Below are 22399 nucleotides of genomic sequence, written 5' to 3' on the forward strand. Positions count from 1 at the left end.
AGATATGAATGAAGCTGATCTGGGAAGGACTCAGGTAAATTAGACTAAAGGATAAAAGATGATACTGACTGTATTTTAAAACTTCAACTTCTGTGTGAGACTAAAGGAAGAGATGTTTATTTGGTGCAAAATTTATATTTTTGGTAGCATGCTAATTTAACTTATTTGAATACCATTACTGCATGGAACCTTGAAGAGGGAGTGAGATCTTGCTGGTTTGTACAGGTTAGTGTGATGCTCTGGTACATCCCAGAGTAAGCTGAGCAGAAGATAAACAAGTATTTTCCAAGTCCCCTTGAGGGAACTTGGGAAAAAAAGGTGGAAATATTAAACATCCCCACCTGGGGAAGACCTGATTTTCTCACAATCATTGGGATGGCCAATTTGATGGGGCTTGACTTTATGAAAATTATTTCTGCAAAGGAGAAGCTAAGCCTACTTATGAATGTGCCTAAGAGTCACCCCCAGGGAACCTCTTTGGTTGCTCAGATGTGGTCTCTCTCTCTAAGCCAACTCAGCAGATGAACTCACTGCCCTAAGTGGGACATGACCTCTGGTGGTGTAAATCTCCCGGGCAATGTGGGACAGAACTCCTAGGATGTGCTGGGACCTGACAAGAAGGGATTGAGAAAGGCTTCTTGACCAAAAAGGGGAAAAGAGAAATGAGAAAAAATGAAGTTTCAGTGGCTGAGAGATTCCAAACAGAGGCAAGAGGTTATCCTGGAGGTGATTCTTAACACATTATGTAGATAGTCCTTTTTAGTTTATGGTGTATTGGAGTGGCTAGAGGGAAGTACCTGAAACTGTTGAACTGTGTTCCAGTAGCCATGATTCTTGAAGACGATTGTGTAACAATATTCGCTTTTACAATATGACCATGTGATTGTGGAAACCTTGTGTGTTGCTCCTTTTATCCAGGGTATGGACAGATGAGTAAAATAGAAGGATAATATAAATAAATAATAAATAATAGGGGGGATAAGGGGGAATAAATTGTTCTACAAATGATCATGGTGATGAATACACAACCATATGATGATAGCGTGAGCCACTGACGGTATACTTGGGATAAATTGTATATGTGTTAAGATTTCTCACACACTTACTGAAGGCCCTTTCAGGGTCATCCTACAATCTAATAAGGACACCTAAGGGTCATGTGATGCTCTAGGGAAACATGACTTTCGTTTGACTTACTTTGGAGTAGGCCCAAACTCTCTCTACAAAGTTAGATGTTAATTTGTAGAAGATTGCAAATGACTTCCATACAGTAGAAAAGAGAACCCCAAAGGTGCCCTGAAAAGCAATGACCAGATTTCTTATTTTGCAATCTTATTCCAGCCCCTGCCACTTCCCTTGTTAATGAGTTTACCATATCTCTGATACATGTACACAGTTATACATGTTTGCATGAAATTTACATTTTGTCAGGTTCACCCTGAAAAAACTGACAAAAGTAAACATCATCACGGCATAAGCCATACATTCCCTTTAGATCTCCTGTTAAGTTAAAGTGCTAGGCTCAAATGATTCAATTATGGTGACATTCTGAAAGAGGCAAAAATCTAGGAATAGAAAACAGCAGATTATGAGAGGCTGGGATGAGATTAGGGGTTGTAAGAGGTTCTCGGAGAATTTTGGGTGATGTAACTGTTCTACATCTTCAGTGTTCTGTTACATGAGTGTATGTTTGTCAAAACTCAGAATTGTAAGAAGTGACATTTATGCAAAATTAAATATAAATCTTAAAGACAAAAAAAAAAAGAAGGCCAACGACGTGTGACGTTTCTCTCTCAGCTGGAAGGGCACATGGCGAACGTGGCGGCGTCTACTGGTTTTCTCATGGCTCTACCAAAAAAGGGACTCTCTCCAAAATGTTTCCTCTTTTAAAGGACTCCAGTAAGCAACTCCACCTTCAGTGGGTGGAGACACACCTCCATGGAAATCATCTAATCAAAAGTTACCACCCACAATTGGGTGGGTCACATCTTCATGGAAACAATCAAAATGCTCCCACCCAGCAATATTGAATGAGGATCAAAGGGCATGGCTTTTCTGGGGTCCACCACAGATTCAGACTGGCACAGTGAGTTCGTATCAGTGAGGCCATACAGGAGATAGGAATAGGGTAAGATATTGGGTAATTGGAGCTGAAGGGATACAGATTGTGCAGCAGGACTAAATACAAAAACTCAGAAATGGACAGCACAATACTACCTAACTGTAATACAATTATGTTAAAACACTGAATGAAGTTGAATGTGACAATGATAGAGGGAGGAGGGCTGGGGGCACAAATGAAATCAGAAAGAAAGATAGACGATAAAGACTGAGATGGTATAATCTAGGAATGCCTAGAGTGTATGATAGTGACTAAATGTACAAATTTTTTAAATGTTTGTGCATGAGGAAGAACAAAGGAATGTCATTACTGCAGGGTGCTGAAAATAGATGGTAATTAATATTTTAAAATTTCAACTTATGTGTGAGACTAAAGCAAAAAATATTTATTTGGTACAAAATTTATATTTTGACTAGTGCATCTCCTAATGTAACTTATGTAGATAGCTTGATTGAACGCCCTAAGTACTTGGAGTTTCAGGTAGGACATGAGATTTTGTTGGTTTGTGCAGAGTGATGCCCTGATGAAACCCAGAGTGATTTGATCAGGGAGTGGGAAAGTATTTGCAGAGCCCCCTTCGGGGAATGGTGAGAACAGGGAGAAATTCAACTTCCCCAAATTGAATTCTTGATATTCTCACAAGCAGTAAAAAAAAAAAAAGAAGACGAAGAGGTTCTCTTGAGAGACAGAAGAGATTCTCTTGGCGGGGGTGGGGGTGTGGGCAATCACTAATTTACTTTCTGTCTCTGTGGATTTGCCTGTTAGAGATAATTCAAATAAATGGAATCGTACAATATGTGGTCTTTTGTGACTAGCTCTGGTTCATCCATGATATTGCATGTATCAAAACTTCATTCCTTGTGAGGCTGAATACTGTTCCATTATTTTGTTTACCTGTTCATCAATTGATGGACACTTGGTTTATTTCCACTTTTTGGCCATACCAAATGCTGCTACCAATAACATCTGTGTACAAGCTTCTGTGTGGACATATGTTTTCAATTTTCTTGTGAACACACCTAGGAGAGAAAAGGCTGGGATACATGGCTACTCTATGTTTAACTTTTTGAGGAATTGCCACACTGTTTTCCAAAATGGCTGAAGCATTTGACATTCCCACCAGTAATGCATGAGGTTTCCCCACATTCTGGCCAACACTTGTCATTTTCCGTCTTTTAATTAAACCATCCTGGTGGGTGTGAGGTGGTAGCGCATTGTTGTTTTGATTTGCATTTCCCCTGATGACTAATGATGCTGAGCATCTTTTCATGTGCTTATTAGCTATTAATATTCTTCCAAACTAAAAAGTGGGCAAAGATTTGAATAGACATTTCTCCAGATTTGGTGCTAATTTTTCAAAAGATATTATAATGAAAGGAGAGAGAGGAATGCATGGTGTTGCCAGGGTCTGGCAAAGCCTGGAGGGCTTTTGTGAATGTCATTCAGTGTTGGGGCCACCAGAGATTTTAGGTCATCAGTCAACCCTCCCCGACCCCACACCACCCCTGTGCACACATGAGCAGCTGGGGCACAGCAGGGCAGAGCAGGGCAGAGGTGCCCTCTGCTGTCCACCTCATTGGCGACGGCTGGGCCCCCTGTTTGTGCAATAAAGTCCTGGCTGGAATCTGACTCAGCACTTCCGTGTGGTTTGGGAAAGCCCTTGCCCTCTCCAGGCCACCTGTTCCTTTTGTTGACAAATGAACACAAACTGCCAACCTTTCACAGAGATCTAGTTGTATGCAGACCTTGGAAAGCTTTTATAATTTTTCTCTCTTGTCCTGAGTACAAAAGCAAAGCCTGATTGTCTTGGTCAGGGATCTGAACTGTCAGTAGAAACCGATCTAGGTGTTTTAAACAGGAAGGCATTTAATACAGGGAATTGGGTGCTTACAAAATTGCTGAAAGGGCTGGAGGCAGGAGCTCCAGACCGGGCCTTCGGGAATGACACCCGGACAGAAGCACAGAACTGATCCACCAGGAGCCTCTGAGGCCACCATTGGAAACACTGGGTTTGAGAACGCCCTGGCATGGCCGTCATCCCCGGGTCACTACTGCCACCGGCCTCAGATTCCTAGGGCGGTGTAACAACAGTTCTGGAGGCGAGAGGGGTCGGTAGGGCCACACACCCTGTGAAACCTGTCGGTGAGAACATTCCAAGCTGGTGGCAGCTTGCTGGCCGTGTCCTCAGCCATCACACTTCGGACTCCCTTGCCTGACTTCTGTGTTCAAATGTCCTCCTCTTATCAGGACAGCATTCATATTGGATTAGGGGCCCCCCTCCCTACTCCAGCAACGAGTGCATTGTCACTTACCTGGTTCCTCTTTCCCTACTTCCAAGGAAGACCACATTCTGAGTTATGTGCTAGGACTTGGACATATCTTTTGGGGGGCCCCAATTCAACCCATAACAAGAATGCTGGAACATACGTTACATTCAGCAGCCCAGCCATGAGGGAGCCTGGGAAGTGCAGTTCGTGGCTTTCCAGTCTGTTCTGGAGAGGAGGCTGGAGGGAGGCAGCCACACCCATCCAGGACCACCACAGTGACGGGAAATGGAGAAGGAACAGAGAAGCAGACTTAAGGAAGAAAAGAAACAGACATCAAAACCCACCACCCGAGGAAGTCCCTGCTAACGATGAGCTTTATTTCCCGCCAAACTATTTTCTCTCTGGCCAGGTATTTATTTATAGACACTTTTAAATTAATCCAGGTCATGCATTTCCATGAGCCAGATCATTAAAAAAATCTTCCCAAAGCTAATTTTTTAATGGCTGTGAAATAGCCCATTGTGTAGATGTACCACTTTCCTATCAGTTTACATTTGGATTGCTTCCGTGTTTTTGGTGTGTGTTTGTTTTTTTAATCTTCCCAATAGCAAGGCAGTGAATATCTTTGCAAACACCCTTTCCAGAAAAAAATTGTGTCCACGTTTTGAATTCCCTTTAAAAAAAAAAAAAAAAGATTTCACCCTCATAGAAAATTTGGAAAAACTTGGGGAAAAGAAACAAACAATAACAAGAAAAAAAAAGGCGGAAGAATCCCCTGAAATCCCCATACCCGAGAGGCCTTCTGGCTCAGCGTTGGTTTGATGAGTTCTGGCGTGGACCGCAGTAGATTGTTTGCTTCTTTCCACAAAGCCTTGGAACATAAACACGGCCGGGGTTATCACATGAGCCTCCGACCCCGCGGTTAATAGCCACAGAGGCCGCCCCCGAGTGGACGGGACCTGACCCGTGTCCATGACCACATTTCCTTCCATTCTACAGAGCACTCTGACAGACCTGCCTTTGCATTATGCTTTTCCCCAAATTTCCGGCCATTTCCTTAGGGCACATTCCCAAGAGTGAAATCACTGGGTCAAAAGGCAGAACACTTGTGAGGAGTCTTTGGCACAGATTACAAGTTTCCATACTTTCCTTTTTTTTTTTATTGTCACCATCGTTATTCTTTATCTAGCATTGTTTTGTAATCCCTGCAATAACCTAGAGTGAAGTAGGTACTATCGGTACCTCCATTTTGCAGGGGGGAAAGTTGAGACACAGAGAGGTTGAGTAACCTGTCCGAGTAACACAGCGAACATGTAACAGAGTTGAGATTTGAATCCAGGCTGCCTGGTCCCCAAGTCCATGTCCTTAACCACGATTTCATGCTGCCCATAGGTAGCCTCCACCCTTTTTAACAGACAACTGGTGCTTCTTTCACAGCATACACATGCGAACCATTTACTCAGCCATGACCCACTTGGAGGGCAGTGATTCCAATTTTCTGATACCACAGTCAGCGGCACATCCAGGTTTTAGGGTGCCTGAAGCTCTAACTATGTGGGAGATTCGCTTTAGGAAAGATAATATCAAATTCAAAACCTGAATTACAGTGGGCATGTAAAATGGTGCAGCCACTGTGGAATAGTTTGGTGGTTCCTCAGAAAACTAAATGTAGAGTTACCATAGGACCCAGGAATTGCACTCCTACTTATATACCTGAGAGACCTGGATATAGGGACTCCAACATACGTGTCCGCCCCATCCAGAGCAGCATTTTTCACAGGAGACGAAAGGTGGAAGCAATCTAAATGCCCGTCAACAGACAAATACCAGGCCACAATGTAGCATTCTTCAGCCATAGGAAAAACTGAAAATTGTGAGACATGCTCCAACCTGGCTGGACCTTGCAGACAGCATTCTGAGTGAATAAGCCAGATACAAAAGGACACATTGTATGGCTCCACCCATGTGAAATATCTAGAATAAGCAAATTCTTAGAGACAGAAAGTAGATGAGAGGTTACCAAGGGCTTAGGGGAGAGTTATTGCTTAATGGGCACAGACTCTGCTGGGAGTTGGATGAGAAAATTTTGGTGTGGTGGGGGGGGGGGGTGGCGATGCTGGGACAACACCCTGAACATAATCAAGGCCACTGAATCATATGCTTATTTAGGGGATTAAAATGGGAAATGCGGCATTATGTGTGTTCCCACAAGACATGTTTTACATTGAATTACAAATTCAAAAGGAGGTACAGGGTGTTGAAAGGGGCAACAGTTCCCCCAAAACTTACTCTCCACTAGTATCAAAGGAAATCCCACAATGGTCATTTTCCCCCCAAATTTATTGACAATTCTCTAACAATGAAGGTGAAATGATTTTTCTGTGAACACACCCATACTCATTACCTAGAGTCTAGCATTAACATTTTTTGGGGGGGAGTGCACTGTCTGGGAATCGAACCCGGGTCTCCTACAAGGCAGGCGAGTGGTCTACCGCTGAGCTGCCCGTGCACCCGAGCATTTTACTATAGTTGCTTTATACCACCTCTGAGCACCGGACCCCTCCCGCCATCCAGTAATCCTATTTCCTCATGTGCTTCAAAGTTCAGACAACACACGCACCCCCCAAACACTTCAGCTTGCAAACTAACTGGAATTCAGTATTTCTGAGCTTTTTTTTGCTGTAAAATTTACATATCATGAAATGCAGTTCATGATCAAATGCAAATGTACCTTTGCTGCCAGCTTGCCATGCTTTGTACCTGGGAACAGACGTGTTTCCCCAGGCAATTCCACAGCAAGGACTTTCTGAGGACACGCTAAGGCCCAAGTTGTGGACTTTGCCCCTGAAGGCCATCTCTGGGCATTAAATGTCCCCTCCCCTTCTAGCAAGATTCCTGCAGTCTCCCTCCCCAGAAGGGATTTACTGGGCCAGAGGCTGGGGGCATATTTAAGGCTCTTTTGGAGCCACTGGATGGCCTCCATTTCACATCTCCCTCCTGCCCCCACATGCCAGAATGAGCGTTTCCTGGTCTGTACAACATTCCTTCCTTTCTTTCTTTTTATACAAGAACTTATTTATACTTGCAGTGCTCATCTGTGAGATAAATTGCTTTAAGCAGACACTTTCCATCTTATTTACCTTCAATATTCACTATTATTTATAATCCCATTAGTGTGCTACCACACCTCTATACATGCTCATACATTTAAATTCCAGCTCTGAGTTTACACTTTTAAGGGTTCAAATTAGTGAAATCATATAGTATCTCCTATCTTATTTTTAAGATAAGACAGGGGGAGAAGCCGCAGGAATAGTCTGTCAAACCAAGATATTCTAGCAGGTATGGTAGGGGAAGACTTTGACATTAAATCTCCTTTATTTCTTTCAAAAATCGCTTGCTATATATATATTTAAATGTTTTTTACTGTATAGTATAACATATACACAAAGCAAAGAAATAAAAAAGCAATCATTTTCAAAGCACTCTTCAAAAAGTGGTTACAGGACAGATCCCAGAGTTTGTCAAGGGCTACCATATCATCTTCTCAGATTTTTCCTTCTAGCTGCTCCAGAATATAGGAGGCTATGCTTGCTATATTTTTATAAACATCTTGTACTGAAGAAACCTCTCCAAAAGCCATGGAGAAAGATCTGACTCAACACAAAACCAACACTTCTGTTTGACAAAAGGCATCAGCTACAGAGTCAAGACAACAGCCTAGGAATAGCGTTTGCTAATACATATGACGGTCCTCGGATCCAGAATTTATAAAGAGCAACTGCAAATAAACAAGAACATGACAAATGGCACCCAGGAGTAAAAACTGTTAAAAAATGTTTGAACCAGGACAGAAGAGAATTTCAAATGGTCAGTAATCTTATGAAGAAACATTCAACCAATAGACCAGGCTTAAAATGGGCCCCTCTGTGGGGGGCAAGAATTACTCCAGCCTTATGAAGGGCAGTTTAATTAAGTTTATCAGGGAACCTGTTCCAAACACACTTCTCCTTTAGTGCAGTGATTCACTTTCAAGTGTTTATCTCACAGACGCACATAGGAAATGGCATCTATAACAGACCTTCCAGCTTCATTCACAGGGTGAATACGGGCCTGGTTAGTTAAAATTATGGCACACCCATATAACGGAAGTCTACACAACTCTGAAAACAGAATGAGGAAGGTTTCCATACAGACCGAGCTCTCTAAGATGAACTAAAGTTGCAGAATCACACAGTCTGATCCCATGTGAGAAACAAAAATCAAAACAGGTCTATTTCCATTTGTATATGTACACAATTTAAGAGAATTGCCTACTGAACAAATCACTTGCACTAAACCTCGGTGAAAGCTGCCTCTGCAAAGAGCAGAGTGGATTGGAATGGAGGGCAAAGGTGAAGGGCGGATTCACAGGTGGGTGGTTTTTCTTTTTGTTATCTTTCTAAAACATTTCACTGATTTTCAGTTAGAACGGTTCTACATCACCCGTAGAATGAAGGCTCAAGACAATCTTTCAATAGGTGTGTGGGGACAGGCAGGAACACACTGCTTTCCTTTAAAACCACTAATGATTCACAGTCTGAACTGGGGGTTAGGTAGGGGAAAATTACCCTCATTTTATGGAATGCAGTATCCTCACCTATAAAATGTTCTTGTGATGCCCGATGAATGCAGGTGGCTGAAGGATGCACTGATGGAGAGGTAGATTGGCCAACGATGGTGTAGACTTATGAACGAAGGTTGTGCTGCTACAAAAAGGAACAGAGTTGTGAGGTATGCAATGTGTGAATGAACGCGTGGAACACTTGGTGAGACAAAATAAACCAGAAACAAAAGAACAAGAGTGGTGTGGTCACCCTTAGAAACTGCGTATAAGAAAACAGGATCCTAGATTGAAAGCTTTCAGAGCAGGCACATTGTCCCGAGTGGTGATTATTATTTCTGGATTTTGAGAGGCTGTTTTAAATTCTAGGGGGTATGGTAGGGGAACCACACCTGATAGAGATAAGAACGAAGCCGAACAGGTTGGGGTTAATGTAATTCAGAACACAGGGGTAAGGAAGACAGTGTCTGTATTTTAGAACCACACATATTCTTTGAGACCAAAGGAAGAAAGGTTTATTTGGGTCTGGAACTGAAATTTTCTGTAGTGCATAATCTAATTCAACCTATCTGTATAGGTCATATGAACAACTGAACACAGGGAGCACAGAATATGAGGTCCTTCAATCCTGTATAGATTATTGTAATGCCTGAACATATCCTAGAGTATATTAAACAGATAATCAAAAAGTATTGGCAAAGTCCCCTGAGGGTTGAAAGAATATCTGAAACTGTGTAAACCTTACCATCAGGGAATCCCGATACTGTGCCAAACTTTAGGGACACCCAAATCAATGGGCCCTGCCCTCATCATGAAGCTTACTCTCGTGAAGCTTATGCAGGTAGTGACACTGAGACTACCTATAAACATGCCTAAGAATTACTTCTGGATGACCTCTATTGTTGCTCAGATGTGGCCTCACTCTCTAAGCCCAACCCTGCTAGTGAAATCATTGCCCTCCCCACTACGTGGGACATGACATCCAGGGGTGAAAATCTCCCTGGCAACGTGGGAGATGACTCCCAGGGATGAATCCAGACCTGGCATCGTGGGATCAACAATTCCATCCTGACCAAGAAGGGAAAAGAAGTGTAATTAATAAAGTATCAGTGGGAGTTAGTTCAAATAGGGTCAAGAGGCTACTCTGGAGATTGCTCTTATGCAAGCCTCAGGTAGACCTTGCCAAACCATCATGGTCAGGTTCATGTGTCAACTTGGCCAAGTAGTAGTACCTGTTTCTCTGGTTGGGCAAGTGCTGGCCTGTCTGTTGCAATGAGGACATTTCATAGAATTAGATCATGATCAGGTCAGCTGCATCCACAGCTGATTCCATTTGTAATCAGCTAAGAGGAGAGTCTTCTTTAATGAATGATGCTTAATTTAATTACTGGAAGCCTTTTAAAGAGAATTCAGGAGACAGGCTCTCTTTCTGCTTCAGCAGACAAGCATCTCCTGTGGAGTTCATCTAGACCCTCCATCAGAATCGTCAGCTTCACAGCCTGCTCTCCAGATTTTGGACTCTACATTCCCACGGTTACATGACACTTTTATAAATTGTGTATTTACAAATATTTCCTGTTGATTCTGTTTCACTAGAGAACCCTAATACAACCCCCGACAGGACGATTCCAACCAATCCTAAAGAACACCTAGGGCAATATATAAGATTCCACAAGGGTTCCAGGCATTAGAGTAACTTGCCAGAAACCTACAACCTCCAGATGGGTCCCTGGTCCACATAAGTCATGAAACCTAGGCCCCCGCCTCTCCAGAACATCAGATAACTCCATCTCCCTACCCCGTATCAGTGACAGACCCTTCCAATATCAAAAATTTAGAATGGCCATAGCCCAAACTCCCCCAAAGAGAGGAATGGAAAGATCAAAGGTGATGGCAGAGTTATACAGTGAAGATAGGATTTAACAAATATGAACGCTGAATCATTAAATTGATATCTCTTTTAGTCTCCAGTATTTTAGAGCAGCTAGGAGTAAAAACCTAAAATCGTGGAACTGTAACTCATACCAAATTCTGAAATATGTTCTACAACTAATTGTGGTGCTGTGCTTTGAAATTTATAGCTTTTTTGTATACTTTTTCACCAAAAAAAAGAAGGAAAAAAAGGCGACTGTGATGATAAAAAAATATTTAAGCCCTCTAGCTTCCTATAATCTGGAGCAGTTAGAATGAAAAATATGAGAGGATTGTATGGTAGCCCACGACGAACTCTGGGATCTGTCCTGTAACCATTTGTTGAAGGGTGCTTTGAAAACTACTGCTTTTTTAAATTTCTTTGCTTTGTATATATGTTATACTGCACAATAAAAAAGTTAAAGATAAAAAAAAAAGTTGCATCCACAGCCTCAGACACTAGGTTCAGAGCGACCACGCGGAGAGAGACAAGGCGATGGGGCATGGGCTGCCCTGGGAAGGAGGAAGTCAGTCACACAGAGCCCAAGACGCTGGTCAGAAAGCGCTTTATTAACGAGTGGGGGCTCGGGTGTCCAGTAGCGGCTATAATCTGTGGAGAGAAGAGAGGGGCTGAGGGTGGACAAGTGGAGAGGGCACGCTGTGCTTCTCCCTGCTTGTGGCCCGCTTGGTGTTCGCCCTCCCGGTTCCGGGCCCAGGGCCGTCCGGTGGGCTGACCCCTCTTATGTTGCAGGGCCTGGGGTGGACCCTGGGGGGCCTGGCAGATACCCCCGGGAAGGGGCAGAGCTTGTTTCCTCCAGTCTAAGCAGGTTAGAGCTGCGGTTCTGTCCCAGCCAAGAGAGCAGCATGACAGGGCACGGGAAGGGAAGAGGGCTGGGGAGGGACAGTCACTCACTGGATTGCGCGGAAGGCCCGCTTCTCCACCAGTTTCACTTTGTACTTGCGCTTGAACCTGGAGAAGGGAAGAGACGGTGGTCAGTGAGCAGCAACACGGACAGAGGGGGCTTCCAAATGACCCTTGCCCCCAAGGCGGCCCCAGGGCTCCTCACTTGGCTCTCTCCCGGGGCTCGATCATGTTTCTCCTCTGGAAACTCTTGAAACGGTCACGGAGAATGTTGCCCTCAGGCTGCGGGACACAGAAGGAGGGAGACACGAGGGGGTGACCGACGGAAACCCAGGGCCTTTGACCTCTCCAAGGCGTCCAGCCAGGGCTCAGGCCCCTGCTGTCGCACCCCAACCAAGACCCCCACTTCTGCCTCATGTCCAAGCCTTAGCTCAAAGGGGCCAGTCTTGGGGGACAATCCCCATGGACCTCTGGGCCGCCTCTGCACTGGGTTTTGAGGAATGAACACGAACGTGGTTAGCAAAGAAGTGGGAAAGGGGACACCTGGCAGAGGAAGCAGCACAGCAAAGCTCAAGGAGCCAATGGAGCAGGGGGCCCGGTTCCTGACGGGCCCCTGGAGGGCTGAGGTGATGCCGGGCCACACAGGGCCCACAGGCAACAGTGAGGAGGTGGGCTTTCTCCTGGGGCACTGGGGAGCCACGACAGGTTCAGAGCACGGGAGGGACAGGGTCAAATCTGTGCTTTGGGAAGACCCTCCAGGACTGAGGTGGGTGGGGTTGGGAGACCAGGGACAGGGGTCTAAGTGTCACAGGCTCAAACCATCACCTGGCCCCTCACCCCCAGCACCCCCACTTCAGGGCCCTGTGCCCTCAGCCCCCAGGCATCGGCCCAACTGGCCCAGCCCAAGGGTAGCCAGGGTGTCGCCCACAGCCCCAGAGGGACACGAGGAGCAAGGATGGGTGTCATCACTGGGCACAGCACCCTGCCCCCCACCGGACCCCGTGCCCCCAGGGGGACAGGTACCTTCAAGGTCCTGAGTGAGTCAGACAGCTCCGAGCTTAACTGCACGTCAATGTCAGGGGCCTGATACCTGAAAACATGGAGGAGAGGGTCCAGGGGTCGGTCTGGCAGGGCCCAGGGCCACCGGGAACAGTGGGATGTGGGGAGAAGGGACGGCCTTCAGGGAGGGACACAGGCTGTGCCCAGGCCGGGAATAGCCAGGCCATGCACTCAGGGACCCCACCCGGGCCTCACTTGAGCCGTCCCAGCCTGCGGGGCTTGTCAGCCTCGGTCAGTCGCTGTGCCCGCCGCTGCTCCCGCCGCCGTGCCAGCTCCGCCAGCCGCCATGCCACCTGGGCCTTGATCCCGCGCAGCCTGAAGAGCTCCTGCTGCCGCAGGCGGGCGGTCCGCAGTGCAGCCTGCTGCACTCGCTGTGAGATAGAGCAGGAGCCGGGGGTGGGGTGCGTGGGGGTGGGGTGGTTTGGCCTGAGCACCCCCCTGCACAGTTGGCTTCTCCTCTTCTCTCAGCAACCCCCTTACCCGCCAACGCCACCTCTTCCAGGAGGCCCTCCCTGACCACCCACTCCCTTCTGACACATCAGTGGCTCCAGTTCCTTTACAGCAGTTTCCTGAAACTGTTTCTCTGTGTCCGGTCCATAATCCTTCCCCTATCCCAATATAAAGCACCAGGGCAGCAAGGATTTCGTCTAGGCAGTCCTCCACTGTACCCTGAGCCCAGAGTTGCGCCTAGAGCCAGGAGGGCACTGGGAAGTGGTTTCCGGCTGACAAAGCAGCCACAGGAATCCCCAGCAGCATAAAGCAGCAGGCTGCAGGGACCAGAGGAGGTGGAATGAAGACGTGAGAAAAGAGGGCAAGAGTCCCAGAAGCTAACCCAACCAGAAGGGGTGCTGCAGGGAAGGCAGCCCCAGGCTGGGGCGCTCACCAGTGTCCGCGCAGCCTTCTCCCGGCGCCGCTGCTGCTCTGTCTTCTTTTCAGTGGTGGCTGGACGGCCAGGCGTGGATGAGGCCGCGTCTCCTCCAGCCTCGGGGCCCTCGCCTTGGCCGCCGCCCAACTCCCCCTCCCCGTCTGATTCCTCCAGAAGCCCTTCACACATCTCCTGGAACACAGACTCCTGGGGCCAGGGAGAGAGTGTCAGGGCCACCCTGAGGCAGGCTGGGAGGGGGGCAGGGCGGGCGGACAGGTGCAGGCTCACCTTGGTGGCGGCCTGCCCGGCAGTGGGCAGGGCCAGCTGCCGCTCCACCTTCTCCGCGTCCTTCTGCCGCTGCAGCTCAACCTCGTGGGCCGCCAGGAGCAGGGTCTGGGCAGGGCAGGGGTGGGGTGGGGTGAGGATGGAGGCCCCGCCCCGGCCCCTCTTCCCATCCCTGGTCTCAGGAGCTACAGCCTCGGCCCACCCTCCACCCAGCAGCTGAGGAGGGGGCGGCACTTTCTACTCCTTCTCACACCTGCTCTTTGGTTCCCTTTAGACCCCCTGGCCTCTACAGCCTGCGTGCTTTCATTTAGGTGAAATGACCAGAACAAGCACTCCAGAGAGACAGAAAGGAGATTAGTGGCTGCTGGGGGCTGGGGAGAGAGACTGCTTGCTGAGTCTGGAATTCTCTGTGAGTTGACCAGCATGTTCCAAATGGATTTTGAGGATGGATGCACAACCCTCAATCTCCTAAAACCCAATGAACCCTCTGCTTGAAGTGGGTGAACTGTATGATACGTGAGTTACATTTCAGTAAAGCTGATATTTAAAAATAAAAACTGTTTTCTAACTCCGTCTTTATGCCTCTTCCGTGCGCCCACCCAGCTGCCCTTGTGAGACTGTCCAGCCCAACACCGAGCAAGCCTGGACTCGGCGGCTTCCCTGCGCTCTGGCCACCCTTTCCACACTGCATACATGTGCTTTTCCGTTGACGCCATCAACTGGATTAGGAACTCTGTCTTCCACCCTAATTGGCCGAGAGTACTTTTCATCATGAATGTGCTGAACATGTTATCAGATGAGCATTCTATTACTGGAGGGTCTAATTCTATTACTGGAGTCCTTTTTAAACGAAATAAAATTTGGAGTGTCTAATGCTATTATTGGAGTCCTTTTTAAGCAGAATAAAATTCAGAGGGAGAGAGAGCCAGAAGCTGAATATCAACGGAACCTAGAAGAGAAGGGAGAGGCCAGGAGAGGCTGCAGGTGACACAGGAGCCCAAGGACCGAGGATTGCCACAGGCAGCCCCAGAATGCGGGGGAAGGAAGCTTCCCCCTGCTGATGCCTTGATTTGAACCTTCTCAGCCTCAAAACTATTAGCCAATAAATTCCCATTGTTTAAGCCAAACTACTGCATGGTGTTTGCTATGGGGTCCACAGGGTCCAAAACCCGAGTCCTGCCCACTCCGCGGACGGGCCTGTCTCCCCCACTGGGCTGTGAGCCCCAGGAGCGCAGACACAGGGGAAGCTCCTGGAGAAGGCTGCTGCCTGGGCGGACGAGCAATGACTGCGGAGAGGCTGAGCTGGGACCCATGCTGTGTACCTGGTGGTCCTCAAAAGACGGGTTGTAGGAGGCCCCAGCAGGCGTCACCTCCACGGCAGGCGCCTGGGAGGGCTTGGTATGGAGACGCTGTGGCCGCTGGAGGAAGACAGGGCAGAGACATGGTGAGCCCTGGAACCCGTGTAACTCAGTTTCTCACAATGACAGAGACTCCAGGCTTGCAGGCAGCAGGTGGGCTGTGTGCACCCTCAACCAGTGCTGAGAGCCGGAAGGCAGCTGGGGCACCGGGTACCTCGATGCCCTGCTTCCGGTACCCCAGGAGCAGCGTTTCTGAGGAGTAGCAGCTCCCTACAAGCAGGGGCTATGCCTGAATTTTTTGGGAAGAGTCCACACAGGGGTCCCCAGGCGGGTGGGGGGCACTCAGGAAAGCACATAGGGAGGTGGGCCTTGTTTGTAGGTATCAACCTCAGTGGTGTCTGCAGTGCACAGGAGAATCCCTTGGTCTATTAGAGCAGGGACTGGCTGACAAAGAGCTGAAGAGGCCACCTCCTAGAGCCTCGCTGCCCAGTGTGGCCCGTGGGCCTGGGGAACCTGCCAGGACACACAGAATCCCAGATCCACACGGACCGGCTAATTGAGGCAGCCAGCAGTCTGAGCAGCAACTGCTCCAAACAGCACTCCTCGCCTTCCCCTGCAGCGAGCTGTTCTGCTCAAGCTGAAGTCTGAGCCACCAGCCACCCTGGACGTCCTCATACCTGACTGCCGACAAGTCCTGGAACTTCTGCCCTGCAACTGCCCTGGGTCATCCCACCGCTCTCCAGCCCACCCCAACCTCTCACCATTGCACCCTTAGGCTTCTGGGGCCTGTGGGCCTCCCCTACAACTCATCCCCCTGGGCACAGCCACCTGGATCCTGTCATTCTCCCAGACACTCTCTGGTGCCCCCACCCCCCACCCCCAGTCCCCAACACTTCGAGATGTCATCTCTGCTTGTTAAAGGTGCCCTGCTGTTAAGCAGCTTGCATTTGGCTCATGAAAATTAAACCCACAATCTGGTCTCAGCTCCCTACCCCCTGCCCCCCCACCACCACCCTCCTCACTCTTCCTGGAACTCACTAGCCCCACTTCACAGCCTCCACACTGGCTGCCCTCATGCCCGCCCCTTCCCTCCTCCAAGTCTCTAACCCAGATCATTACCAACTGCTCCTTGACAAGGGCTTCCCCAACCTCCTAAGCACATCTCAGTGACCACCGTGCTCTCTCCCTTCGCGGCACTGCCACGGCACTCTGCCGTGTTCACTGGCTTCTTAGCAGGCCTCCCCGGGCTAGATGGGAGCCTGTAAGGGTGATACCCCATTCACTCTGCTCCCTGCTATACCCTCAGTAGAGCCTGGTGGAGAAGATACTTATTTTAGTTAAAGGAAGTTGGACCCTGCAGATTTAAAAGCACCTTTGTAAATGTTCGTTACAAAATTTATATTTTGACTAGAGCATTTCCTAATATAACTCATGTAGATAGTTTAATTGAATGTCATAAGTATTCGGAATCTCAGGTAGGACATGAGATTTTGTTGGTTTGTCCAGAGTGATGCCCCGATGAATCTCAGAGTGATTTGATCAGTGACCGGAAAAGTATCTTTAAGCCCCCTTCGGGGAGTGGTGAGAACGGGGAGAAATTCAACTTCCCCAAGTTGAATTCTTGATATTCTCACAAGCAGTGTGGACAACCAAAGCTATAGGCTGAGCCCCCAGTCTTGGGGTTTGTTCACATAAAACTTAACCCCACAAAGGATAGGTCAAGTCTACTTAAAATTTAGGCCTAAGAGTCACCCCCAAGAGAACCTCTTTTGCTGCTCAGATGTGGCCCCTCTCTCCAGCCAACATGACGAGCAGTCTCACCACCCTCCCCCTCTCTGCGTGGGACATGACTCCCAGGGGTGTGGACCTTCCTGGCAACGTGGGACAGAAATCTTGGAATGAGCTGAGACTCAGCATCAAGGGACTGAGAAAAACCCTAGAATGAGCTGAGAATTAACATCAAGGGATTGAGAGAAACTTCATGACCAAAAGTGGGAAGAGTAAAATGAGACAAAGTGTCAATGGCTGAGAGATTCCAAACAGAGTCGAGAAGTTATCCTGGAGATTATTCTTATGCATTAAGTAGATATCACCTTGTTGTTCAAGATGTGGTGGAGAGGCTGGAGGGAATTGCCTGAAAATGTGGTGCTGTGTTCCAGTAGCCATGTTTCTTGATGATGATTGAACAATTATATAGCTTTCACAATGAGACTCTGTGAATGTGAAAACCTTGTGTCTGATGCTCCTTTTAGCTACTATATCAACAGAAGAGTAGAACATATGGAATAAAAATAAATAATAGGGGGAAACAAATGTTAAAATAAATTTAGTTTGAAATGCTAGTGGTAAATGAAAGTGAGGGGTAAGGGGTATGGTATGTATAATCTCTTTTTTTTCTCTATTATCGTTTTATTTTTTTTTCTGTTGTCTTTTTATTACTTTTTCTAAATCGATGCAAATGTTCTAAGAAATGATGAATATACAACTATGTGATGATATTAAGAATTACTGATTGTATATGCAGAATGGAATGATATCTTAATGTTTTGTTTGTTAATTTTTTTAGTTAAAAAAAAAAAAAAGCACCTTTGTTCCAACACTCTTGAGTTCTGAGAGCCCAAGATGAAGAGGGCTACAAACTATAAGGTAAAACAACCAGGCGTTTATCACACTATGGGCCGAGAACCGTACTCAGCCTTGTCACACACTAACTCTTTACATTCTCCAACCCCGCTTCAAACTAAGCACTGCTCCCACCCGCGCTCAGAGTCCGGGCTCGGGGGTGCCCTGAATGGTGGCGCTGAGTTCAGTGCACCTCTGAGCTGGGAATGAAGCCCAGACAGCCTGGCTGCAGAACAGATTCTGTCTCAGAGAGACATGGCTCCGAAACAGACTCTGCAACCCACACACCCACCGCCCAGCCCCATCACACCCTTCTGGACACATTCTCACCTTGACTCCTTTCTTCTTGGTCTGCTCCAGGAAAAAGGGGTCCTGGCCAACCAACGGCTGGTCCAGAGGGTCTGTGGAGAGAGAGAGGGACAGTGCTGGGGGCTTTCCAGTGAGACGACGGCATGTGTCCCCAGTGGGTTCCCTCCCAACCCTCTTCATTTCACAAACAAAGCCAGGAAAGGACGATTCTCAGACCCAAGGGGATCGAACAACAGACAAGTCGGCATATAGATGGGACCCGGAAGGCAAAGGGGACTCAAGGCTAAGGAGAAGGAGCCCCCATCACTGAAGCAAAGGAAATACAAACATTCCAAGAAGTCTGGACACGCGCTGGAGGATCACGGGAGCTGCCCCCGCAGGGCACTCCCAGACATGATGCCTTGTGCAGTGCGCTACACACACAATCGCACGTGGCAGCTCTGTCCCCAGCCCACAGGTGAGAGCGGGTCACTCACTGTCCAGGGCCCAGATGTCATAGAAAGGCCGCTCGACGGCATCCTGGGGCCCAGGCTTGGCCTTGACCACAGGAGGGCTGAGGAGCCGGGTCCGGGCCCTGCGCACATCCCGGGGCAGCTCGCCCTGCTTCGCAAGTTTCTCCCACAGCTGCTCCTTCCGCTTGAGCTTCTTGGCATTGGGGACCTGGTGGGCAAGAATGCTGGGGTGGAGAGAGACAGCACAGGGGCAGCAGGTGAGGCCACAGCTGGAGAAGTGGCCCGGCCCCCTCCTCGCCTGACCCCTCTCCCTGCTCGCTGACATCCCCTGGCTCTCCGGTACCATCCCAGCAGCAGCTCTGCAGCGTTGCCCTTCCAAGCTGCCTCCAAACGGCAAAGCTTCTCATGGCTCCTCCTGCTCCTCACAGCTCCTCCTGCTCCTCACCTGTTTCACAGCTTCTGATACCATCTCCCCAGGTCTGTCTCCTAAGCCCGACATGGTAACACAACTGTCTCCTGGGACCCTCAGCCTGGATGTCCCGCAGACACCTCATACTTACCACCCTAACACCGACCTCAGCATCATCCCCCAAACCCACTCTGCCTCCCATAGCCCCATCTCAGGGGCAGCTCCCCACCCCACTCCGTTTCCTATCCTGCTCGTCCTCATCCTGAGCCCCTCCCTTTCCTGGTGGTCAGTCATAAGCTCCGCCTGGTCCTGAACATGGCTCCTCTCCAGCCCGCAACCTGGTCCAGGTCCTTGTCCTCATCTCAGCCACTGGCCCTGGCCTCAAGGCTCATGCTCCCCAAAGCCCAAATGTGAATCCCTCCCCTGTCCCCAACCCTCCCCTCCGAATGGCCCTCATCTATCCCCTACCCCACGGAATTCCTTTAGGGAGGGGGCTGTGCATAGAAGAGTATGGGGCTGGGGCTGATGGGAAAGAGGGATATGAGGGTAGTGACATACTCACTTTTTGGGGGCAGGGATCTTAGACGTGTTCTCAAGGATGAGGTCAACCCGCAGGGGTTTCTTGAGAAGCAGCGACTTCTTCTGGCCTTTGGTCCTTTTCTTTGGGTCTGGGAAGGGAAAGAGGAGGTGTCAGGGCCTCAGCCCTTCCCTCCCCACTGCCAGAAACCAATCACCCCCATCTCAGCTTCACTGGAGCCATCAGACCTGCAGCTCGGGGCAGATGGAGAGGTATCCAGGCTGATTCCAACTCCCACTTGAGGGAAGAGGCCCCCAAGGGCAGGGCTCAAGGCTGCCCAAACGTGCCCACCACCACCAGGGGTCCGGAAGGGGTTAGACCCATAGGCCTGAACACAAGATGCTCCCAGATGCGGCAGGCAAAGGCCACAAGACCAGTAACGTGGGGGAGGAAAATAACAGTCAGTCAGGTGATCTCGAGGCCCAGGGGGCCACAGAGGTCGACCTGGGGTGGCCAATTCTCAGCACAGCATTCTTTGTCTTTTACTTGCAAATCCTAACAGTTAAGGGCAAGGAACAAAACATACTAGACCCAAAACCTTACCCTTCTCTATACCAAGGGATCTCATGCAAGAGACTGCTCCTTTAGGCCCCCTACATGAGAAGATGAACACCTCTGCGTGGGGGTATTGTGGGGACTTCATTATAAAGCTCAAAGACCACCTGCGACGTGTTCACATCACTGTTCTCTTTGAACGTTTGTTTTTTATGCTTTTTTTTTTCGAAAACAGAATCCATAAACTGTCCTCTGCTCCCAAAAGACTTCCTAAGCACAACAGCAGGCTCTTAACTACTTTTTCCATCTGTTCAGGAGGGCAGGTCCCTGGTTCTCCTGCTTCTGTTCAGACTTGAAATCTACTCATTTGTGTTACAGTCAACCTCCTTTCATAGACACTCTTACCTGCTAGCTCAAAGTCTCCTCAAAGCAGGACCTCTTGTCATTAAAATGGACACCTTCGCTGATGTCATCTCTGCTTGTTAAAGGTGCCCTGCTGTTAAGCAGCTTGCATTTGGCTCATGAAAATTATCAGGTTTGGCGCTACAGCAGACCCCTTAGATCAATTTTCTATCACCCCTTAAGGGCAGATCCTTTTCTGTCTCTTTTTCTACATTTTGACATAAACCCAGTTTCTCATTGAAGCAACTCTCACTCACTGCTCGTCCACTAGGTTCATCAGGTCCCAATCTCGTTTTGGCAAATCAAAACACGCGGGTTAAGACTAGTTTCTCACCTACTCAATAAAATAGATCCTCTTGTTTTTATCAAAGCAGACATCAAAACAGACTTGATTCCTTACAGCAAGTCCTTGACTTGCTCTACTGCAAGTGAACTGCGGACCCACTTTCTAGCCTATTCCTCCCGGGAGAACACTGCCTGGCTTCTCTGTGCACCAAGATTTCTAAAACATCAAAGAAAATCGGACTCCTTCTGAGTTCGTCTTTAACTTGCTTTCTGGTCATTCAAGGCCCTCTCGTTGATATTAAACAAGACACTTCTTCGCAGGCCCTTAAGTGGATTCTTCGAAGTTATCTAATCAACACGTTGATCTCCGTTGGGGGGGGCCTAGATAAGGATAAACTACCATGACATGACCCCAAAACCCCCTCCTCACCCTTCTCCTTGGCGCCAGTGTCCACGAAAAACAGTCTCTCATCGGGGGCTTCCGACACCAGGCCACTGAGGGACGGAAATGCAGAAAATCAGGCAGAGACTTCGGGGAAGAATTGAGTTTAACCCCTTCTCATTCACGGGCCCTCTTTCCACCAGGGAACTCTTCCAGACTAAGATCTGCCCTCTCAGTTTACCAGGACATAATTATTAAAACGTACCAACTTGGGAGTTACGAGATAAAAATGCAAGACAGCCTGTTAAATCTGAATTTCAGATAAACAGCAAATAATTCCTTAGTTAAGTACCATTTACCGTAACACAGATGAGTCCACCCCGGAAGTTCCCCCAAGCATTCATGGCCTTCCAACCCCGTTCCCGGAAGTCCCGCCCCACGTACCCGCTGGTGCGCTCCTGTAGCCGCACGTCCTCCAAGAACTGATCTACTTCCAGCCCCAGCGGCTCCTGCGCGAGCCGCCGCCAGCCCCGCTTTTTGTTTCTTGGGCCTCGCCTCCGCCGCCTCAGCGCCGGGTCCACCGAAGTGGGCCGCAGTCCCAAAAAGCCAGAACCGGCTGAGCTCTTTGAGCCCCGTCTGTCATTCCCACCACTGCCCCCCGCCGCCATCTTGTAAAAGGAAGAATTCTCTTGCAGACGTCCCTAAATCCGGTTTGGGATGTGCGCGCGCAGAGCACCCGCCCTTTTGTGACGTATTTCCTTCGGCCGCCATCTTGGTAAAGCTTCTGGAGCTCGGAAGCTGCCATCTTGGTAAAGGGTAAAGGGCTCCTCCCTCCTCTGGTCTGTGCAACAGAACCTGCAGATTCCCTGCGGCCAAGGTCTCCAGGTTCTCGGCTCTCGCTCTAAGTAAAACGCCTTTCCCGGTCGTCCGAGGTTTTTGCTCAAGAGGGTTACTACATTTTTAGTCTCGTTTTTTTTTTTCAAAGAAAAAAACGAACCCTCCGTGGCAGATTCGACCCAAGACGTGCTCCACTCTTAGAAGTGGAGTCCTAGAATCTTGGAAAGCAGAAAACTTTAGGAATGTCGAGGCGGGAGGCACAGAACGATATGTTCGAGGAATGGTAGAATTGTAGGC

The 22399-nt window shown here is 48.6% G+C and overlaps 1 protein-coding gene and 1 non-coding gene across 2 annotated transcripts; both read right to left on the minus strand.

The window, feature by feature from the left end:
• Positions 1-11812: 11812 nt before the first annotated feature.
• Positions 11813-21956, minus strand: NOP53 (NOP53 ribosome biogenesis factor). The gene is made up of 12 exons (XM_077131311.1): positions 21710-21956; positions 21314-21378; positions 19687-19792; positions 18740-18939; positions 18285-18355; positions 15297-15392; positions 13978-14082; positions 13708-13896; positions 13020-13195; positions 12789-12855; positions 11971-12047; positions 11813-11873 (listed from the first exon to the last, which is right to left on the minus strand). Exons 1-12 carry the CDS (start codon positions 21931-21933, stop codon positions 11813-11815), a joined length of 1437 nt encoding a protein of 478 aa, XP_076987426.1. The 5' UTR covers positions 21934-21956.
• LOC143660471 (small nucleolar RNA SNORD23) lies at positions 12630-12740 on the minus strand. The gene has a single exon (XR_013164069.1). It is a non-coding gene; the product is annotated as a small nucleolar RNA SNORD23 (small nucleolar RNA).
• Positions 21957-22399: the final 443 nt, after the last annotated feature.

This window comes from Tamandua tetradactyla, chromosome 16, assembly GCF_023851605.1.
Source record: "Tamandua tetradactyla isolate mTamTet1 chromosome 16, mTamTet1.pri, whole genome shotgun sequence".
Taxonomy (NCBI): Eukaryota; Metazoa; Chordata; class Mammalia; order Pilosa; family Myrmecophagidae; genus Tamandua; species Tamandua tetradactyla.